General features: G+C 45.4%; 1 protein-coding gene across 3 annotated transcripts in view; it reads right to left on the reverse strand.

Moving 5' to 3' along the window:
- The window catches only part of EYA3 (EYA transcriptional coactivator and phosphatase 3), a 59230-nt gene that overhangs the window by 12063 nt on the left and 24915 nt on the right, over nucleotides 1-22252 (reverse strand). For 2 of the 3 annotated variants that reach the window (XM_053266998.1, XM_053266999.1), the window contains 7 exons: nucleotides 21499-21542; nucleotides 20646-20725; nucleotides 17453-17519; nucleotides 15641-15783; nucleotides 10829-10966; nucleotides 5024-5109; nucleotides 3826-4009 (listed from right to left, as the gene is read on the reverse strand). In XM_053266998.1, coding sequence (XP_053122973.1) covers nucleotides 3826-4009; nucleotides 5024-5109; nucleotides 10829-10966; nucleotides 15641-15783; nucleotides 17453-17519; nucleotides 20646-20725; nucleotides 21499-21542 — 742 coding nt within the window. The remainder of the gene's footprint in view (nucleotides 1-3825; nucleotides 4010-5023; nucleotides 5110-10828; nucleotides 10967-15640; nucleotides 15784-17452; nucleotides 17520-20645; nucleotides 20726-21498; nucleotides 21543-22252) is intronic. The other variant, XM_053267000.1, reaches the window with a different exon arrangement.

The following is a 22252-nucleotide window of genomic DNA, read 5'->3' on the forward strand; positions in this document are numbered from 1 at the left end:
GCATATGGGGGTCACAGTATTTTAAACACTTTCACAATGTAGAAAACTAGTAAATCAGAGACAAAGGACTTGGTCCTTTCCTGCAAGTGCTACCTTTTAAATGCAAAAAGGGGTGGGTTTTTTTAAATGTTGGGGAGATTTATTTAAAAAATGCAACCTATCTCCCACCTCTACTTTGCAGTGGTACATTCCAGGAACAGCTCTTCACAATCTGGCAAATGCACAGACCACCCCTTAATTATCTTATTTCCTGTAATAAGGCAGGCATCACTGTAGGCATTTTTTTAAAAAAATGTAGCTGCCCTCTAGTCTCTCAGAAATGAATACAGTCAGCTGCAACATTGAGGGAAGGTACACGTTCCCAGCATTCAGTCTCTTGCAAACCTCTCCAGTGCCTCTAACCAGCAGAGGAACTGCACAAACACTATATCTACATGGCAATGCTTTCGCAAATCCAAATGAATCATCACTGGAAGCCAACCTGTCCACGCAGAATAAGGTGGAATATGGTTAGCCCTTAAGTCCTGCATCTATCTATATATTTAATTCTCCTGGGTGAGCCTTGGAATGTGCATCCTTGCGCCTAGCTGATTGGCTGGGCAGCGGAGGTGCCTGATTGGCTGAGGCGCACCTGGAGACTGGGACAGAAGGTGGGGGGAAAGAGGTAGCTGGCCCCAAAGAGCGCACAGATGCTCTGTGCAGGGTCGGCTAGTTATATTTAAAAGATACCTTTCCAAACCGCAAATGTACTCTAATCTCACTTAACAAACGCAGATGGGTGTTTGTTCTGCAGTTGCAAACGTTAGAAAGGGGAAGGAGGGAAACACATTTGGTGTTTTTACTACCATGAGACAACTTTCATCTGGGCAATTCTCTCCTCCTCTGCCCAAAGCAGGAAAATAAATGGAAGAGGCAATGGAAGTGTGTACGGCTGGCATCCTTCAGTACAGAGATTCCAAAGATCATTTATTGAAATGTGTCGGAATAAATCTTCTGTTCTGCATGTGTCCTTTTTGTGGTTATTCTCAGCTGACACTGACCCTCTCTCTACATCATTTTGTCTGTGTTTGAGAAGCCCTGAGATACAGACTCATACTAGAACCGTGGTTCCCAGCCTGTGGTCCGCGGACCCCTGGTGGTCCACAAGGGTACTGCAGGTGGTCCGTGGTGGACGATGGGGAGATAATGTGATAATAATCAACTTCAGCCTTCTCATTAGCTAAGTGCTATCTTTCCTGCACTGGTAGTCCTACTGCAGGTAAATGTACTGTGACGAGTACAACATGTTTGGGAGTATCATAAATTATTAGAAATAGTTGCGTTTTCAATACCCCTTGTTATAGATGTTTGACTCCTGCCAGTCAAAGGCTATGTTAAAAATGTTTACATGATAGACTGCAAAAGCTTTTGATGACAATGTAGTGATCTGTATAAAGGAAAAGGTTGGGAACTGCAGCACTAGAACATGCCCTCTGTGCAACTACAGAGTTCCAAATATATCAAAGGTAGAAGACAGGTTCACAAAATGTTATGCTTCTGTGGGGAAAAAACCCAATGCCCTGCCTTGCCAATAGATCTTGTGAAATACATGTCTCAAGATATAGCCTCCCCCAAGGGCTTGAATGCTACTTTCCCCTTAAGAATCTCTCCTGCATCATCCTAGAAGGCTCAACCATTTGAACTGTGGACCTTTCGTTCAAGACTTGTGCAAAAGCAATCTCCAGTAACTAACTGACTAACTGAATGACTAACTAACTAAAGTCATTTTGCAACCAGTAGAGTAGGGATGTGCAGAATGTTCCAAGCATGAAATGTTCCGACTCAAAACAGGCCGTTTCGAGTGTTCCGAACCCAGAACAGAACGCCCTTCAAATGAAAGGCCTGTTCTGAGCTTGGAAGGGAATGACCCTGTTCCAAGTTGGAATGTTTCGAGTGTTCCAAGCACCATTTTGGACTCCCAAATGGCACTTTTCTGGCCTCTGCGCACAGTCAACAGCCATTTGTATGATCAGCACCACCACAAAAATGACTGCGACACATGCGCAGAGGCCAGAAGAGTGCCATTTCAGAGTCCAAGATGGTGCTCGGGAGGTTTCAAGTGCACCTGTTCTGTCAGAACAACCGGTTTGGCTGTTCTGACAGAACATTCCAGGGCATTTGTGTTCCATTCCAAGCTCAGAACACAATGCAAATATCATCCCGTGCACGTCCCTACAGTAGAGTTAACAGAAATACTAGATGGAAACACTGACCAGTTTTTTCCAATAGTAGAGGATGACATGATTGTGGAAAATACAGCTGGCAGTGCCAATAAAACTGCATAGCCACCTCCAAGTCCTATATTACAGTGCTGCCATTATCAGCCAGTGTAGTGCAGCACAGTGGTTAGCGTGCTAGACAAGGATCAGAGAGACCCAGGTCCAAATTGTCCCTCACCGGATGACCTTGGGCCAGTCACTATCAACCTAATCTATTTCACAGGTTGTTGTGAGGACAAAGGTCAGGAGAGGAAGAGAGAATCATTTATGCCAACCTGAGCTCCTTGGAGGAAAATGAACTAATAAATATGAACACAGGCCACAGCCTAGCCCCGGAAGTCTCAAACTGTGGTCCATGGACCACGTCTTCAAGCTTCATCTAGGTGATCCACAGAATACTTGCAGAACAGTTGAGAAAATCAGTAATTTACCTGGCACCTGATTATTCTTATTATTCATGTTTTGATCTGTACAGCAAAAATATTAAGTAGCTCGTCAAGGCCCCAAGCAATTTTCAAGTGGGCTGCAAAGTTTGAGGATATCTGGTCTAGCCCAAACAGGGGTTCAAGGCCAATTTCTTTAAAATCTCCATGTGGAATTGAAAGCACACACATCTTGGGAATTGTCTTTCAAGGGTTCTCTCTCTCTAACCTCAGCCTCCCTTTTGTTCTTGAGCTGCAAGGGCAGGGTATCGCCATTTGGTTTACGTGACAAACCGACACACCTGTATGATGAACCACACAATTGCAACCCCTGTCCTAGAAAAACACAAAGCACATGTGCAAAGTGAAAGCTGGGACCTGCATATATAGTATTTACCTGAATCGAAGATGACTCCAAATTTAAGACGACCCCCATAAAAACAGAGGTTAGACACAGGTTATATTTGCATTTACCCAAAAGGAACAGGACTCTGAATTTAAGACAACCTGCTGATTTCTAGTATTCTTTAAAAAATAGGGCAGGGGGGAAATCTAGTCTTAGATTCAAGTAAATACAGTAAATCCTTCAGGACTGAAAGTGGAGTGCAGCAAAATTTGTTTCCTAGCAGGGGAGGGTGCAAGAATCAGACATATGCATCAGGCAGATAGGAAGATAGGGAGCTGCCTTACACAGAGTCAGACCATTGATCCATCTAGCTCAATATTGTCTACACTGACTGGCAGCGGCTCTCCAAGGTTCAGACGGAGATCTCTCCCAGCCCTACTTAGAGATGCCAGGCATTGAACCTGGGACCTCCTGCATGCAAAGCAAATGTTCTACCACTGAGCTATGGCTCCATCCTCTAACAGGAATATCTTATAGCAGACAGCACTCACATTCAGTCACCTGTCCAAATGCAAACCAATTCAGGCCCTGCTTAGCAAAGGGTCTGATTCAAGCTTGCTACTACAAGACCAGCTTTCTTTCCCAGATCTATACATATGTATACTCCTCATGGCATACTCAAATTTTTTGCATACACCCACACACCAGTCCCAACCTGCATGAACACAAGGAATTCCAGACATGCAGGGGGAATGCATAAAGACTTCCCAATCTGCCATTTCCCCATCGTCATCATTACCAGAGGAATGTCTCTGCGCCGTCTGAGTAGGCACCATGGCATTTGGCTTTTCAGAAGGATAGGTGGTCGTTGCTAACGTGGTATTCTCTGTGCTGCTGTCTGCTGGTGCTACAACTCCAAAGCTAGAACTTGGGTAATATGGCTGGTATTGACTCTGGCCAAGGATTGTGTACGTAGGATACTCCTATTGAAAGTAAGAAATCAAAAAGAAGGCAACAACAACAAAACAAACCCCACACTTCCCTCAGAATACTGAAAGAGGTTCCAAATCCTGATGTCCTAAGTCAGGGGCTCCCAAACTGGGTCCCCAGATATGGTTAGACTACAATTCCCATCATCCCTAGCTCCAGAGGAAGAGATAGGAAGCTGCCTTAGACCGAGTCAGACCATCAGTCCATTTAGCTCAGTATTGTCTACACCAGACCTCCTCAACTTCGGCCCTCCTGCAGATGTTGGCCTACAGCTCCCATAATCTCTGGCTATTAACCACTATGTCTTGGGATTATGGGAGTTGTAGTCCAAAAACAGCTGGGAGGGCAAAGTTGAGCATGCCTGGTCTACACTGACTGGCAGTGGCTCTCCAAGGTTGCAGGCAGGAGTCTTTCCCAGCCCTACCTGGAGACGCCAGAGATTGAAACTGGGACCTTGTACAGATGCTCTTCCATTGAGCTATGGCCTCCATCCCCATTATGGCTGGGGATGAAGAAGCCAACTAGCAAGTTAGCGACTGTCGAGGACCTTCTCCAGAACGGATCAAGATGGCTTGCAATTTATACAGACACAAGTTTCCGAAATGCCCAAGTGAGAAAACTGGAGGTTGAGAAGGTGCAAAGCAATTCAGCCAAAGAGCAGCAAAAACGAGATCTTGTAAGAGCTCCCAGGAAGAAACTCTGTACTTTTCAGCTATAAGGCTATTTCCCGCATGCAGTGAACATGCTGTCCATAAAGTAAAGCACCTGGACGTTCAAAGCTTGGTTTCCTCTCTGCTTCTGATATACACATCTAGCAAGAAAACACAGCAGAGAGTTAAACCTAATCAAAGGGCTTCTGGAGATTCAGTCTCCGGGCATGCAGGATGGAAAATAAGAAAGAGACTCCAGTTCAAAATGGGCGTGGGGGGGGGGGGCTGCCCCAGTACCTAGGTGTGCTATGGAACAAAACAGGTTTCATGCAGGCTTATTTCTACAGGAGGATGTACCTGTTGAGAGATGCTGGCTACTGCTGATGCTGAAATATTGACAGCAGCTGAGCAGGTGGAAACTGAGTTGGCATTGGTACTTGAAGCTGAAAAAATCAAAGGATGACTATATGTTAATGCATTTCAGGAAAAGCATCAGGGAAGAAACCGAATGTAATGGGGAGGTGGGGGAGAGTGGCATTCCCGGCACTGTCGTCCCAATTGAGCTTTCCTTTGATCAAAGGAGAAGGATCTGCAAAGACAGTCAGATGGACAGGATAGAACCGGGCTACTCTATTGCCCTATGCGAGTCATCCCTATGTGGGTGTGAGGCCCAGGACTGGGGGGTAAGTACAGCATTCATGTTTTTGTTGATTAAGGAGGGATTAAGGACTGTCTGCTGCAACTTCTAAGGCAGCAGTGATCTTCACTGTTTTCCAGGTAGGGGCTACTCTGGAAAAAACCTTCAGAGTGAGAAGCCATTTCCCACTGCCACTGATCTCCACACAGTACTGCACTTTTCTCAGTGCTGGGAAAGCCCTTTAAGAGAGACAGAGTCCTCTTAAGAGCTCTGAGGGGAAAGCACGGGGAAGGACTACACTTCCCAGCATTCCTTGCCTGCCTTCCAAGATGGTGCAGGGGCTCAAGAGGGCTCTGTTTCCCTCAAAGGAGCCCCACCAGTGCTCGGCAAAGCACAGCACTGCATGGTGGGTCATCTCCGCATGGTGCCAGGGGGACTGTGCAGAGTATCCAGCTTTGGCCAGAGCTTCACACAGGCCCAATAAAAATCAGTCAAGGAGCTCCAGTTAGGGTTGATGGGGGTCGTCACTGGCCCCTAGGCCTGACATTTTGGAACACTAACCCAAAGGCAAAAAACCTCTATGCCGCTTTCTTCAAAACTAATATGCAAATTGGTGCAGATTTAATTTATTAAACCTAATTTAACTATCAACTAAGATTTCTTGAATTGGGGGGTAGCAAGGATAATAAACTGAGCATCTGAAAGGATAGGTGCTGCTGTACAGATCCACTTCCCCTGCGCCGAGAGCTTTTAAACCTTAAACGTTTTGGCCCTTTGCCGACTACAAGAGCTATTCACGTGCATTCTGCAGCGGAAGGGACAGCCATGCAGAGGACCTGAACGGAGTCAGAAGCAAACAATTTAATCCCCAAGGTGGATGGCCCACTTTGAATGCAAAATAAAATCGCTTAATTCTAGGAAATCAGCTTTATCATTTGAGATCCTTCCTGGAAATCTTCCAGCTAACGTGCCTGTTTTACAGGAGACAGCTCGTCTCCCTAATCAGAAGGGTACTATCAGTGCTGGTTTTATTACTGTGATGGTATCTTGATGCTTACCATTACTAATGCAACTGATGGAAAAAATTATTAGCCCTCCCCCAAAAGCGGTATGAGCTCCTCCTGGCAGGTCTTGTGGGTGGTGGCAATGACGCTTGCAGCTAGGATGCACCCAGCTGCCTGGTTGTAGCTTTCTTCATATTGCTACATGACACGCTCCAAGTCGTCTATTTTTATCAGTACGTCCAATGTGCATTCCATGTCACAACGACATGAAATGTGGCTGGAAAAAAGACACATCCCAATCTTACCCAGCAGATGCAACTCTCCATTTTAATCTTGCTGCTTAAAAGCAGGCATAGGAAGATAGGCAGCTACCATATACCGAGTCAGAACATTGGTCCGTATAGCTCAGTATTGTCTACACAGACTGACAGCAACCTTCTCCAAGGCTGCAGGCCGGAGTCTCTCTCAGCCCTATCTTGGAGGGAACTTGGGACTTTCTGCATGCAAGCATGCAGGTGCTCTTCCCAAGGGAAATATCTTACAGTGCTCACACATGTAGTCTCCCATTCAAATGCAAACCAGGGTGGACCCTGCTTAGCAAAGGGGACAATTCATGCTTGCTACCACAAGACCAGCTCTCCCATAAGCTCTTGACAAATGTTAAGCTCTTGGCAAAATGGTAAACTTTTGACAAAACTCAGTCAGGCGTGAGTTTTGTCAAGGTCTGCTCAACAATACCAACTGTGGCTTTTTGAGATTAAATGTACTGCAATGTGTTTTTAGCCAATACGTTTTAGTGCCAAGACACGCACTCACACACACACAATTTTCCTCTTTTGGAAGCCTCTGCTTATTAGCAATTAGAACATTAGCATTTTAAAATCATACTCTACTTACTGTAGGTTTTTAAAGGAAAGCACACACACACAAAAAAGAACGAAATGAGAAGCCTATGAAACCCAAGGATTCATGTTGGAACTGGATTAATACTGGATGTCATCAGGTATCAAGAAGAAGTTATTATACCTGCCTATTTGATATTTATATACCACCCCTCCAAAAAATGGCTCAGGGCGGTTTACAACAAATAAAAAGAATTAACATCAATTAACAGTTAAAATCAAAACTAAATCAATTAAACAATTAAAACCATCAAAACATCAAAAACAGCAACATTAAAATAATTTAAAACCAGCATTAAAAATTAAGCCGTAAATCTAATTAAAAGCCTGGTGGGAATAAATGTGTCTTCAGCACCTTTAAGCACATTTTAGTCAAGGCTCTGCCTTGAGGCGCAAGCCTCTGGCGTATGCCAAAGGGTGGGGGCGAAAGGGTTCTTGCCTAGTGGCAAGCAGTTTGCCCTTATACAAATCGATGGTGCGGCCACATTTGGAGTAATGTGTGCAGTTCTGGTCACCGTATCTTAAGGAGGATGTTATAGAACTGGGAAAAGTGCAGAAGAATGCAAACAAGAGGATCGGGGCCTGGAGCACCTTCCTTATCAAGCAAGCCCACAGCATCTGGGGCTCTTTAGTTTGGAAAAGAGGAAACTACAAGGAGACATTATAGAGGTGTATAAAATTATGCATTGAGTGCAGAGAGAGAAAATTTTCTTTCTCACACAGCACTAGAACCAGGAGTCAATCCATGAAACTGAAGGCCAGGAAATTTAGAACCAAGAAAGGGAAGTACTTTTTCACAATTAAAATCTACAGAATTAATCTACAGAATTCTCCACCACGGGATATGGCAATGGCCACTAGCTTGGATGGCTTTAAAAGGGGCTTAGACACATTCATGGAGGACAGGCCTATCAATGGCTACTAGTCTGGTGGCTGTGGGCCATCTCTAGCTTCAGAGGCAAGATGCCTCTCAATACCAGTTGCAGGGGAGAGAGGGCATGCCCTCAGCTCTTGCCTGTGGGCTTCTCAGAGGCATCTGGTGGGCCACTGTGGGAAACAGGATGCTGAACTAGATAGGCCTTGGGTCTGATCCATCAGGGCTGTTCTTATGTGGAACTTGCAAGGAAGCTACTGAGGGCTCCTGTCTTCAAGACGTGCTTGTGAGGCAACAACTTTCACTGGTATCACTCTATGTACGCCCATAGTTTCACAAGCAAAACTATGTGCCAAAGACACCCACCCTTCTAACCGTGTCCATGTTATTATTATTTGATACACGTCTTTTCTGCAATTCCTCCAAGGAGCTCAGGGCAGCATATAAATCCACCCCCCACTCCATGTTATCATCACAATAACCCTCTAAGGTGGATCAGCCTAAGCAAGGACGTCTGCCACAAGGTTAGCCAGTGAGCATCATGGCCAAGCAAGGAGCTGAACCTGGGACTTCTCACTCTTAGTCAGACATCCTAACCATGCCATTACACTGGCTCTCAGCACTGCCAGGATTGTGAGGTACTGTCCGCCTGCCAGTGGAATTTCTAAATTTTTATTTCATGCATTTATATACCTCCAATTTAGTATATCTCACGCAATGTTCCCTCTAACAGGGATTCCCAGATGTTGTTGACTACAATTCCCACAATCCCTAGCCAAAGGCCTTTGCAGCTGGGGATGCTGGGAGTTGAAGTGAACAACATTTGGGAGTCCCTGTTAGAGGGAACACAGATGTTTCCACAGCTTGGAAACATACTGCCAGCCAATGCAATGCTTTTAGAACAGGAATAAGATGGAACAGGAGGATTGTTTTATCTGGACTCCTTCAAGACAGTTAAAACAAACCTGGAATTTTGCTTCGGAGGCCAAAGGAGTCACTCCCTTAGCTTGAACTGTTAAGACGTGCTGCCCACTTATCTTATTGCTAGTTTCCTGAGAAGTTAAGTTTTGATCAGGGACAGGTCTTTATCAGTTTCTTAACACGGAATTACAAATCATGAGCTGCTGCTCTAACACAGCACTTTCCTCCACAGCTAGCATTTAGGGGCCAGCATCACCAGGCACCTGCCAAGGGCCCAAAGGCATCAGAAAGTCCCACAGCAGTGTTCCCTGTAGCCGGGATGCCCAGATGATGTTGAGTACTACTCCCATAAACCCCAGCCAAAGGCCATTACAACTGGAGATGCTGGGAGTTGTAGTCAACAGCATCTGGGAATCCCTGTTTCAAGAAACACCAGTCCACAGCTGATCCCCAAGACCGCCTCGGTGCACAAAACGTTTGTGTGGTGGCGGCAGAGAGACTCTTGGGGCGGGGGGCAGTTTGCCAAGGGCCTCCCAACGCCACGAGGCAGCCCTGCGGGAAGCATTTAACTTGCTTCAGAGGCAAGGAGAACAGATTCAGACCCAGAAGCAGAACAGTCCGGGGACTGCAGAAAAGAGAGGCCTTCTGGCCTTTGAACCAGGGCAGCTGAGAGTTGCGCCCCCTCTCTCCCAGGAAGAGCAGCACAGCAAGGGGAGGAGCAACCCGCTCCATCCTTCTGCCAGAAAATGAACAGCTGTAGGGAACTCCTACTCCTGCTATACCACTTTTCGACAAAAGTTACCAAAGCAGTGGACGCAGAAAAATAAATAAATACGGCGCCCTGCCCCCAAAAGGCTCACACTCTAAAAAAGGAAACACAAGGCAGACACCAGCAATAACCACTGGAGGGATGCTGTGCTGGAATTAGATAGGGACAGCTGTTCTCCATCCCCCGCCCCCCAATGTAAGAGAGTCACCACTTTTAAAAAGTGCCTCTTTGCTCAGGGGTGTTGCTCTGCTCCTTGGCAAGCAGAACTCTGTTCCAACTGCCAGCTGACCCAGGACTACACAAGTGAAGGGGAAGGACACTTATGCCGTTTGCATTGCTTTAAATATGTTGCAACAAAACCAAATATTTATATACTGCTTTTCAAAAGAAGTTTCCAAAGCGGTCAACAGAGAGAAATAATAAACAAACCAAGATGGCTCCCTGTCCTCAAAGGGCTCACAATCTAAAAAGAAACATGAGAGAGACACCAGCAACAGCTAAAGGAGGGGTGCTGTGCTGGGGCTGGATAGGGCCAGTTGTTCTCCCCCTGCTAAATAAAGAGAACCACCACTTTAAAAAGGTGCCTCTATGCCCAGTTAGCAGGAGTGCAAGCGGCCAGTCATAACTTGATCTTCAAAAATATAAACAAACCATCCCGAAGCTTTTGCCAATAAGGAACATGGCTTCACAGTCACGGATACATCCAGTGGACATCACTGCTGCCTAGTCCTGCTAACCACTATGCATTTTGAGAAGGTGAGCCCAGCACTGTTAGGGGACAAACATGCGCATGCGGAAGAGAGACATGCATGTGGCTTTGTGACCCGTTCCTGCCCTTCCCCTGGCACAGAAAAGTCACCTGGTTCCGATGGGGCTGGGCAAACCGCTTGAGAGGCAGGCAAGCTACAAGCAGAGGCAAAGGGGAAAGCACGGCTCAAATGGCACAGAGAAGCATGCACAGACCCAAGGTAAAAACGTGCAGGCTTCTTCGTAGTCCCTGGACTGGGATACAGGGGAGAGGTATGTAGATTTTTAAAAACCATGCTGTCCTTTACCTTGAATAGGATAAGAATAATGTGCTGGGCTGGGCTGGCTTGTGGTTAACCCTGTAGTGCAGGTAAGCACACTGTGCTGACTTGGAGATGGCGTCTGAATTAAACCACTCTCAGGTTTCATACCTGGCCACAGTGCACCTGAATCAGATAAATTGCACCAGTTACAAACAAAATCGGCCGTGGTCAAGCCATACGCTTGCTCCACCGAAATTATTTTGCCTGTGCAGACAAGTGGGGAAACAAAACAGAATGGAAACATAAGCCTGCGTATTTATATATGGAACTGTTAATTCGGCCTGTGCAAGTATGGATATACAGGCTTAGAGAAAAGCAGAGTCGGCGGCGAAGGAGGAGGAAAGAAAGCTAGCCAAAAATGAAAATAGAGGGAAGGGGGTATGGTAATTGGGTTAATTCCCAAGCTTTTGGCACTGCAGATGAAGCTCTTGCTGTGCTGCAGCGAAGAAGTGGCATTGCAGGGATTCTGCTGTGTGGAAGACAATCAGCTGCCTGAGAGCAACTGTTCCTGTGACACGATGCCCTTTGTGGGGAGGAAGTTGGGGAAGTAGTTTCTGATGCAACTGAGTCCAAGGTCATCAATGCATAATGCAGAGATAGGCAACTTTGCCTCTCGAGCCATTTTTGAACCACAACTCCCACGACCCTCAGCCACCATTTACTGTGGCTGGGGATGATGGGAGTTGTAGTTCAATGGCAGCTCGAGAGCAAAGGTTGCCTATCCCTGGCATAACATATCCAATATCTGGCACTGCAAAGTACAAATATGAAAGATCACACACACACCCCATTAAAAATTAACCCCAACCCATCTTTGTAAAATCAATTCTCCATCAAACACAAGTGCAACTGGACCCAACTCTTAGCCTTGTAGAGCGGATGTAAAGGTCATCTAGTCCAACCTCCTGTTCAGTGCAAAACTTGTGCATACACTCTGGGAGTGCAGCTTGTTCTGGCCGTAGGAACAATGGGGAAACTCGAAACACTCCATTGTTCCCCATGGGCAGCTCCTGGGGACACCCAACTGATACTGATGGCATTTCCCTTCCAAGATAACACACACCACTGGTTTCTTCCCACACTCTCCTTGCTGAGGGCTGCTTCACACATTATATGGTTCATGTATCCATGAACATCCACAGGAATCTTTCCAGCAGGGGTGAGATGGGAGGGTATATACAGTACATACGAATATATACACAAACAGAAATCGGAACACAAGCTATGAATCAGGGAGGGGCTGTCTCCCTTGCTGCTTCTGTGGACAACTATGCATGCATACACACACATAGCAAAACAAAACAACAGAACTACCCACTCGTCATACAGATAAGCTTTCAGGTGTGCACGTAAAACATTTTAAGGGTGAAGAAGCCCCGCAACAGCTTCAGGGCAGGCAGAGTAGAGGCCCTTCCTCCCAGAAGAAACTCTAAAGCTGAGAATATGACCAAAAAGAAACAAAATAAAATGGAGTATTGAAACCTTTTTGTTTAGAATTTTCTGACTCCCAAAGGCTAGAATTTCCATAAAGCAATTCTACAATCCACTATGAAACTATACTTTCCTGAGCAACATAAAGAGAGAAGAAGAAGTCTAAAGATAATCAGAGAACAATTGTTACTCGTGAGGGAGTCACAGAGCTTCAGCTCACTGAGCAGCAGGGCACCTTTTTAAAGTGATGATTCTCTTTACTGAGCAGGGGGAGAGCAACTGGCCCATTTCAGCCCCAGCACAGCATCATACCAATGGCTGCTGGAGGTGTCTATATTATGTTTCTTTTTAGACTGTGAGCACTTTGGGGACAGGGGTCCATCTTCATTTATTTTTATTTCTCTATGTAAACGGCTTTGGGCACTTTTATTTTATTTATTTGTTTATCGTATTTTCATACCGCTGGATATGTACATCACTAGGCGGTGTACAAATTTTTAATATTATTAAAATATTAAAATACAATTAAAAAATCACAGATGAACACACATAAAACACAATAAACTGACCCTATCCACCCCCAGCACAGTACTTCCAGTGACTGTTCCTGGTGTCTATCTTATGTTTCTTTTAGATTGTGAGCCCTTTGGGGACAGGGATCCATCTTATTTATTTATTATTTCTCTGTGTAAACCGCCATGAGCCATTTTTGGAAGGGCCATATAGAAATTGAATAAGTTAACAACAACAACATAAAACAAATTAAAATTATTGAAATTAATTCTAATTAAAAGCTTGTGAGAACAGGATACTTTATTTATTTAGAGATTTAATGTACCACCCAATCCAAACAACTCAGGGCGGTGTACAAACAAGAACAGTATCTGAGATTTTAAAAACAAAAACAAAAATTAAAATTAAAGGGCAAATGCCTGACAGAAAAGAAATGTCTTCAATAAAGTTTTAAAGGCTGAAAGTCTTGAGGGTCTTCCTGAAAACAAACAGAGAAGGAGATGCTCTTATTTCAGCAGGGAGTATATTCCAAAGCAGCCACAGAGAGAGCTCCAGAAGATTGTAAAAGGCAGCAGGGTTCATGACAAAGGAGGTGCTCTCTTAAATAGCCTGGACCCAAGCCGTTAAGGGCTTTATAGGTAATAATCAGCACTTTGAATTTCACCCGGGAATATACTGGCAGCCAGTGCAGTTCTTTCAAAACTGGTGTTATATGGTCCCTTTGTGCTGTCCCAGAAAACAATCTGGCTGTAGCATTCTGTACCAATTGTAGTTTCTGGACAACATACAAAGGCACCCCCATGTAGAGCACATCACAGAGCGCATTTTCACTTTGGTTGAAAAGCAGCTGTCAGGGATTCCCCAACGGGCCACAGGCTGCTGCAAGAGATCGAGCCGGCACTCGGGAACCTACCCTCCCAGTGTGGCCGGTGTCGGTCCCCCCCAGCCATGCAGCCCAGCAGGTGGCTGCTTGCCCCAGCCAGGGAGCATCTGCCTGGCTCACACAGAGTAACAGTGCACCATCACTTGAAGACAGCGAGTCATCAGATCAGGGGCAACTCACGCGCTATCTCGGTCTGAGTTCTCGCGAGACTTGCCCCACCTGCCAAGGGTTATATAAACCAGAGCTGGCCAGTGATGTCCAGGAGGAGAGCGGCCAGGAGAAGGAGCTCTGTGACTCCCTTGGAGAGCTGGAGGCATCTGTGAAAGAAACAGGTTGCCAGACAGTGGAATAGTGCTCCCCCGTGGCCATAATTCTGAGGCCATCTGGAACCCTCTACACAGGAGGAGGAACCTTACAGCAGCATATAAATGTTCTTTGTCATCGTCATCCTCCTCCTCCTGCCCCAGATGTAGATGCAGAGCAAGGGAAGCATATGGCATGCTTAGAATGTGTTGTGTAAGTGCTGTCATTATTATTAATTACAAACTGCTTTGAGGCAAAATCGGAGTAGCATTTCTGAAAAGCTGAGAACTCAGCTTTGAGTTTTCTGTCAGTGCCTACTGAGGGAGGGGGGCCTCCTAGAACACCAGAGGGAGTGAGTGAATAGGTATGTAAGTGCATCCAAAGGAGTGAGAAGTATGAGGAGAGGCCTATCCTGCCTGCTCGAGTCCCCACCTATACTACGTCTGTCTTTAAGACCGCACCACCTATTGAGATCATCTGGGGAGGTCCGGCTGCAGTTGCCACTGGCTCAGTTGGTGGCAACTTGAAATTGGGCCTTTTCTAGAGTTGCCCTGGGACCCTGGAACATGCTTCTTAATGAAATTAGAGTTTCCCCTTCTCTGAACGTTTTTACGAAGGACCTGAAAACATACCTGTTTAGCCAGGCTTTTAGTTTATCGTTTTAAAGCTTTGGTTTTTAGAGCTTTTATTTGTATTTTTTACATTGTTTTGTGTTAATGTTGTAATGGTTTTTAGATTGTGAACCGCCACAGGACTTTTTTGTATAGGGCGGTATACAAATGTACTTGTCGTTTTACTAAACAAACTAGGCGAGACAAAGAAAAAAATCTGGGATCTTTCCAGATTGTTCTTCACAAACATGGGGGGGGGGGGGGCCCTAGGATGTTTTTCAATAAAAACAGAGACTCTCAAACTCTGCAGGAGTGCCTGGATTTTGCATTCAAGACTGCCAACTCTGTTCTGTGGTATGACCAGAGTCACGTGGGCTCCTGGAGACAGGCAGCAGAACAATTTCAACAGCTTGCTTTAAACACAAGAGAAAGAACCAGGAAAGAGGTCCCCTCATACTGACTTCATCATCAGGCCAGCGTCCTTGCAAGGCATACGAATGCATGAAGCTGCCTTATGCGGAGTAAGACCATTGTCCATCTAGTTCAATATGGTCTACACAGACTGACAGCAAATCTCTGGGGTTTCAGGCAGGAGTCTCTCCCAGCCTTAAGTGAAGATGCCAGGGATTGAAACTGCATGAAAAGCAGATGCTCTACCAATGAGGTCCAAAGCAGGCATTGTCTGGGCCCATTCACCAAAGAAAATGCACAACAGCCATTTCTGGAAACTGCCATCAAGTTCTTATAAACATCTCTGACTAGCTTGGCAAGTCATCAGGATAAAGTGCTAGCACAGAAGGATTTGTCTGTTTTGTTGGTGGTTGTAAAGATGCCAAATTAAAAAGGCTAATGAGCTTTGGAGACCAAATGGCGCTTTCATGTTCAAGCAACTCTATACCAAACCAAGTACAGCTTCGGTTGCAAGACTCTTGTGCCAGCTGTTCCAGAAACCTGTAGAATCTTACATTGACCTGTACAAAACAAAAGGGACACTCACATGCGCCATTCTCAAAGGGAGGATGCAATGCATCTTGTCCATCAAGAGGTCTGGCTTACCAAAAGGAGGTAGTCCATAGGCTTGGGTTGTCTGAGGATAAACAGCATACGTCTGCGACTGCTGCAGTGCTTGGTACTGAGTCTGGCCAGAATAAGAAGCCATCGTTTCTGATACAGGTACAGAAAGAATATGTGCATATGGCCTTAAAACAAAACAAGAAAGAGGGGGGCATGTTATTAAGAAACATGACTGGTAAGTAGCAGAGAGCTGAGTCAGGAAGGCCAGGATGCAGAGGAGGAGGGCCCATGCCCCCCAGATCAACTTAGGGACATAGGAAGCTGCCTTATACCGAGTCAGGTCATTGGTCCATCTTGTTCAGTATTGTCTACACAGATAGGCAGTGGCTTCTCCAAGGTCACAGGCAGGAGTTTCTCCCAACCCTATCTGGAGATGCTGCCATGGAGGGAACGTTGGACCTTCTGCAGGCAAGCAGGCAGATGCTCTTCCCACAGCAGCCCATCCCCTAAGGGGAATATCTTACGGTGCTCACACATGTCATCTCCCATTCAAATGCAAACCAGGGTGATCCCTGCTTAGCAAAGGGGACAATTTCTGCTTGCTTCTACAAGGCCAGCATGCCTCCATCTTCTCCATCAACAGCATTGCAGCAGGCAGGGGGCCTGCAGGGGGCAAGTGCGATGCCTTCTCTTTCCTCCTGAATGCCTTCTCTTTCCTCCTGATAGCACAACACTGCTGAGGAGAGGACCCTGAGGAGAGCTGGTCTTGTGGTAGCAAGCATGAATTGTCCCCTTTGCTAAGCAGGGCTTTCCCTGGTTTGCATTTGAATGGGAGATGGCATGTGTGAGCACTGTAATATGTTCCTGGGGCCACTCTGGGAAGAGCACTTGTATGTTTGCATGCAAAAGCTTGCAAGTAGCTTCCTTGGCAGCATCTCCAAGATAGGGCTGAGAGAGCCTGCAGCCTTGGAGATGCCACTGCCAGTCAGTACTGAGCTAGATGGACCAATGGTCTGACCTGGTAGAAGGCAGCTTCCTATGTTCCTTCCCAATGTTGCAGTCCTTTCAACCAGGAGCGGCAGTTTATCAGGACCCACTTGGACTCTGACCTGGGGGAGACCCTCTGCCCCAACTGAACCCCTGACCCTGTCTAGATCCAAAAGACTAAGCAGCCAGAGCTTGCTGCTCCTTCTGCAGTTGCTCCCTCAGAGGTGCCTTGGGACTCTGGGGACCCAAAGCCCACCAGCGGGGCTCCTCTCCTGACACCAGAGATGACACCAGGGCTGGACTCCAACAGTGGAGGTGAAGCGCACGGCTGCTTGAGGCCTCTCTCCCAGTGAGCCCTGAGCTCCAGGAAGGGGTGGGGCTTCTGGCTCCTACACAATCCCTTCATTTGCAGCCAGCTTTTACTGATTTATTGGCTACTTCTTTGAGCTCTTGCCTTTACCCAGAAATGGCCCTTTGATTGGGGTGGGGGGAGAGACAGAGATGCTACAGAATTGACCACAGAACATTGTGGTACTATGGCACTGTGAATGGACGCTGTTCTAAAATGGAACATCCCTTTGTCTACTAAGGTACCTGTTGATTAATAATCGATTTAAACAGCTGGGGAACAGAGGGGGCCTTTTATCTGTGCTTGTTTTACTCATGGTGGTGTATAAGCTGAATTATTTTATTTTTATGTATGCCAACTTTATTTTTGCACAATAAAGGGACTTTTTGAAGAGTTGAGGATGTGCGCATTGCATCGCCAACATATCAGCTTATAATAATTAATCATTTAATTCAAAACATTTGGCAGGGGAGAGGGGGGAGACAATTCAGTACACCAAACGAAACTATTCCACTTACTTTGCAGAATACATCTGTGAGGTATATTCATTTGATGACCTTGAGATGTAATCAGTGCATGGCATAACTGCAAAATACACATGCAAATGATCAAGAATTATAGCTTTGAAGTCATTAACAATCACAAAAACTAAGACAGGTGGGCACAACTGTGTGCATTCTAGCACACAGAAAGAAATATTCTGTATTCAGAAATCTCAGCAGGAATTTTCCCAATCTGTTCCTCAAAACAGTGAGGACTACACAGGTGATTAAAATGAAATAGGTAATTGAGACAGATCATTCAGTGCCAGATATTATCCTGCATGTTTGGACAGAGAACCCATGCACACACACACCCAAAATGAGGACAAATGCAAGTCAGTTTAGTCCCACTGCATGGTCTGAAGGCACATGGGACAGAAGGCAGCATGGTCTGCAAGGTGGGACAGAAATTGCACTAAACAGAAAACAATTAGCACAATATATTCCATTCAAGCATTTGGGAGTGAGGACGTTATACAGTTTGATTTTTACAGAGACAGAAGGTTCAATCTCCAGTCAAAAAGATCATGTAGCAGAGAAAAAGGCCAGAGATTCTGAAGAGAATTCCCCAGACCTACAAAGGGACCTTTCCTATATCGGGCAGCAACAACATAGGAAGGTGCTGAAAAGCATCATCTCATACTGCACGGGAGAAGGCAGTGGTAAAACACTCCTGTATTCTGCCAAGAAAACCACATGGCTCTGTGGTCACCAGGATGACAGCACCATCCTTCCTTTACAAAGAGACCTAGATCCTCTTAAAGCGCCATTAGTGAAGCATAACTTTAAGAAGTCCTGCATGCCCTGAGGGGAAGACTGAAGAAGACCAGACCAGGGAGTTTATGGCATCAGCTTCTGAGGAGACCACCAACAGCCTGAGACAAGTCTGTTACTTTAATATTTTGCCTTCCCTAAATTTGTTGATGTTGCCATCTTTTAATTGTAAACCACTTTGGCAGGAAGGTGTGTGTGTGGTAAAGAAGTTAATAATAACACATAAATACTGTTAAAATGAGAGCAGTCATAATTTAGGGGCTAAATCACATCTCAGGCATGGCCTTACTAGGTGGCCTAAGGCAAGCCACTCTTCTCAGTCTCAACCCTTCTACCTGCAATTTGTAGATAATGCAGTCATCCCTTGCCAACCAAATTTCCAGAGGTTCGATCTGCTCATTCTCCTTGGTGACACTTGGTGATATTACAGAATTTTTGTGATTTTTTATTTATTTTATTTTTTAGTATTTTTTAATATCCTTTTCCTTTATTTTTAGGATTATTTTGCGGCCATGGTTCCCCTAAACTCCTGTTCCCCATAGACTTTAATGCCTCACCAATCATGTATTTGCCAACAGTGAGGTTTTGCCAGAAGGGAACTCTAGCAGTTGTTGAGGGATGACTGTATAGCAGACTTGCCTTATAGGGCTGTTGCAAGATTTATGGAGATAATACACACAAAACTGTACCGGGTGCCCAAACTATTACTATTAAAATAGAAATCTCACTGGATCAGAAAACAAAGAACTGCACAGCCTTCTTGCACATCCAGCTGAGGTGGCCCCACAGTCTTACCTAGGAAGCATCTTGCTCTGAGGGGAGGAAAGAAGGACAAAGCCTAAAGGGCTCAGAAGATGGAAGATCTAAACATGTGGCCTGGTGTATGTTTTTTCATTGAAGCTTTTATGTAAACCGCTTTGGGAGGTCTGCCTGAAAAGCGGTATATAAATGCCAAGAATAATAAAATGAAAATAAATAGCAGGCTGGCCTTCCTGTTCTAGTCAAGCGCTGTCTAGGAGCAAGCTGGAGGGCAGAACCCATGGTAAAGGAAGGCCTCCTATGCTGTGTGAGAAAATAAAGAACTGCACAGCCTTATTGCATATAAACAGCAGTCCTGGCCACAATCCAAAAGAGCAAGCACATCCATCATTTTTGGAGAGCCTCCCTTCAGGCAACTGCTCTCCCAACCTGTTTTAAACCCCTCACAGAGGCACAGGCCTGCTACTTCAAAGAAAATTGCTGGGGCTACGGGCACATTTTTTTCCTGCCCATGTCTTTGTTTCAACAGTTTCCACACCAGATTCTCAGAGTTTCCTTTAATCCTAAAGGAATCTAACAATTTTAATCCCAAGAGAATTTGACAAAGATGAACAAACCCAAGAGAGGTTTTTAAAATACATAAATAAAAAAGCTTGGGGATTCTGGGGTGAGGGGGCAGGCTGAAAGAGAACCTCTTACAAAACAAAATGCATGCGGAGATGTGCGCCCCTCTGGACTGAGGTGAAAGAGTTCGTATTGCAAGCCTTTGGGATTTAGGAGGAGGATTCTTTTCTCAAGAACTGCTGCTGCTGGGGTTCTGGACACAGCTGCCCTGTGTGGTGTGCCACCAGAGCTATAGGTTAGAAGCATCTTCCAGGCTGAGAAGACTTCCCACATACTAAAGTGGCTCCTTACAGGAAGGTTTTCCTGTTCAGGGCAGAACATAGGAAGGTGCCTTATACCAAGTGAGAACATTAGTCCATCTAGCTCAGCACTGTCTACACTGACTGGCAACAGTTCTCCAAGGCTTCAGGCAGAAGTCTCTCCTAGCCCTCCCTGGAGATGCCAGGGAGTGAACCTGGGACCTTCTGCAGGCAAGCAGATGTGCTACCAGTGAGGCCCCATCCCCTAAGGGACTATCTTACAGCAGGCAGTGCTCACACATAGCTACCCACCCAAATACAAACCATGACAGACCCTGCTCAAAAAGGGAACAATTCATGCTCATTACCGCAAGACCCTCCAACACTGCCTCAGCAATGCTAAGCTTGGCAGGCTCTAGCTTGTTCTGACTCTTGGCTTAGTCCTAGCAGGACTCCTGGTTCCTGGCTCTCACTTAACAATTGCCTATGGTTAGAGCCTGCCTTATAGGGGCGGGGGGGGGGGGGGAGGCCTTAAGGAAATCCCATAGGCCACATTTCTCGACTCTTTCCTCCTCCCCCTTTTTACCATGGTCCTCCATAGCCTTCTAAAAACAGTTACAAAGGAGGGAATCACAACAGGAGGAGGGAATCACTCCCATAATCCCCAGCCACAGAGGCCAATAGTCGGGGATCATGTAGGCCAATATCTGCAGGAGGGCCAAAGTTGTGTAGGTCTGTCCTAAACCAAGAACAATAATAAAGGAGTCACTTACTTTCACTGGACATGGACAGGTTTGAACCAAGGCTTGAGGATTCGGGCTTCTGTTCGCTATTGTCCGTGCTGTTCACTTGCCTGAAACAATTAATGCAGACACAGGAGCCGTAATTAGTCTCTGAGGTACAGAAGCACCATCTGTCTTTGCAGCAGCTGAAGGCCAACCATTCATGGAAACAGCTTTTTCAAACAGAAATAAAGAGGACAGACCAATATCTTTACACTCTCTTCCTATCGTACAGGAGGCAAAAAGCAACCTAAAGGCTGCATAGATTCTTTTTAAAAAGGTGTATATGAAAAGTTACAGAAGCACACAAATGAAATAGAAGTGTGAAAGGCTGTGTTAAATTTCCTTTACAAATCCACCTAAGAACATCAGTGACTGTTGCTGGTGTCATGTTTCTTTTTGATTGTGAGCCCTTTGGGGACAGGGATCCATCTTATTTATTTATTATTTCTCTGTGTGAACCGCCCTGAGCCATTTTTGGAAGGGCAGAATAGAAATCGAATAAATAACAACAACAACAACAACAACAGCAGCAGCAGTTTTATAGTTAAGAAACTAACAAAAAGCTTTATAGAAGGAGAGGGGGGAAATTATTGCTAAATCTGTTCTGAATCCACTTTCCAGGGCAATTGTCTCAAATTCTGTCTCAGAATCTAGCTGTCAGGATTCATGCTTTAGCTTGGGCCTTTCAATACTTTAGACAGCTACCGCTCCCATGCCTTACTTATTTAAGAAAGGTATACACCTGCCAGTCAGCATTGCTATTTAGTCTTGTTCCGTTTGCTTATTGCTGCTTTGGAGATTTGATGGATTTTATTGTTTGCTTTTATATGGGAATACGCACCTTAACAACTGTTCACCTGATTCCTGCATCTTGGCTTTTTTCATCTGCAGAGACAAATATGTTCAAAGATAGCGGGTTAGTCAAGTATTATCATTAAAATATTACTCCGGTTTCCAAAGAAAAGGTTCCACACCATTAGCAGTAAAATAAATAGACTTGCATGTGTTTCATTACGGGGGGAAATAGCATATGAGTCTTTCAAGAAAGCAACAATAGGCCTTGCTTTGTGAATTGTTCTTGGCAGATAGCTCAGCATTCGGGGTCTTCCCCTTTCTGTCCTGTGGAAGGCAGATTTACCAAAATTTGCCACTCAGGTCACCAAATCCATGGCTTGCTGGTAACTTGATCCCTTACCAAAAGAAGTACAAAGTATATTTACCTGCCAACATATCCCTATTTTCCCATTCAGGTGAATGGGGAAATAGGGACACATTGGCAGGTAGTATACAAAAACTGGCACACACTGGATCCAGAGTGAAACAAACAAATATGAATAGCTGCCAAATTAATACTTGCATTCTGCATACTGTATAAAGTTTGATACCAATTCCAGCCCCAGGGGACTGAAATCAGGACAGGGAGCCTGCCACAAGGGAGAGGAAGCTGGTGTTACCTCCAAGGAGGCCCCAAACCATCTTCTCTTCAAATGACTCAAGAGGATGACAACCAACTTTGTAGGGGAGTGAGGGCAGAACAGCATTAGAGAAAAGCAAATTTCATTATTTGTCACTCTCAACTTGTGTCCCTTGTAATA

Source organism: Hemicordylus capensis, chromosome 7 (assembly GCF_027244095.1).
Source record: "Hemicordylus capensis ecotype Gifberg chromosome 7, rHemCap1.1.pri, whole genome shotgun sequence".
Lineage (NCBI taxonomy): Eukaryota > Metazoa > Chordata > Lepidosauria > Squamata > Cordylidae > Hemicordylus > Hemicordylus capensis.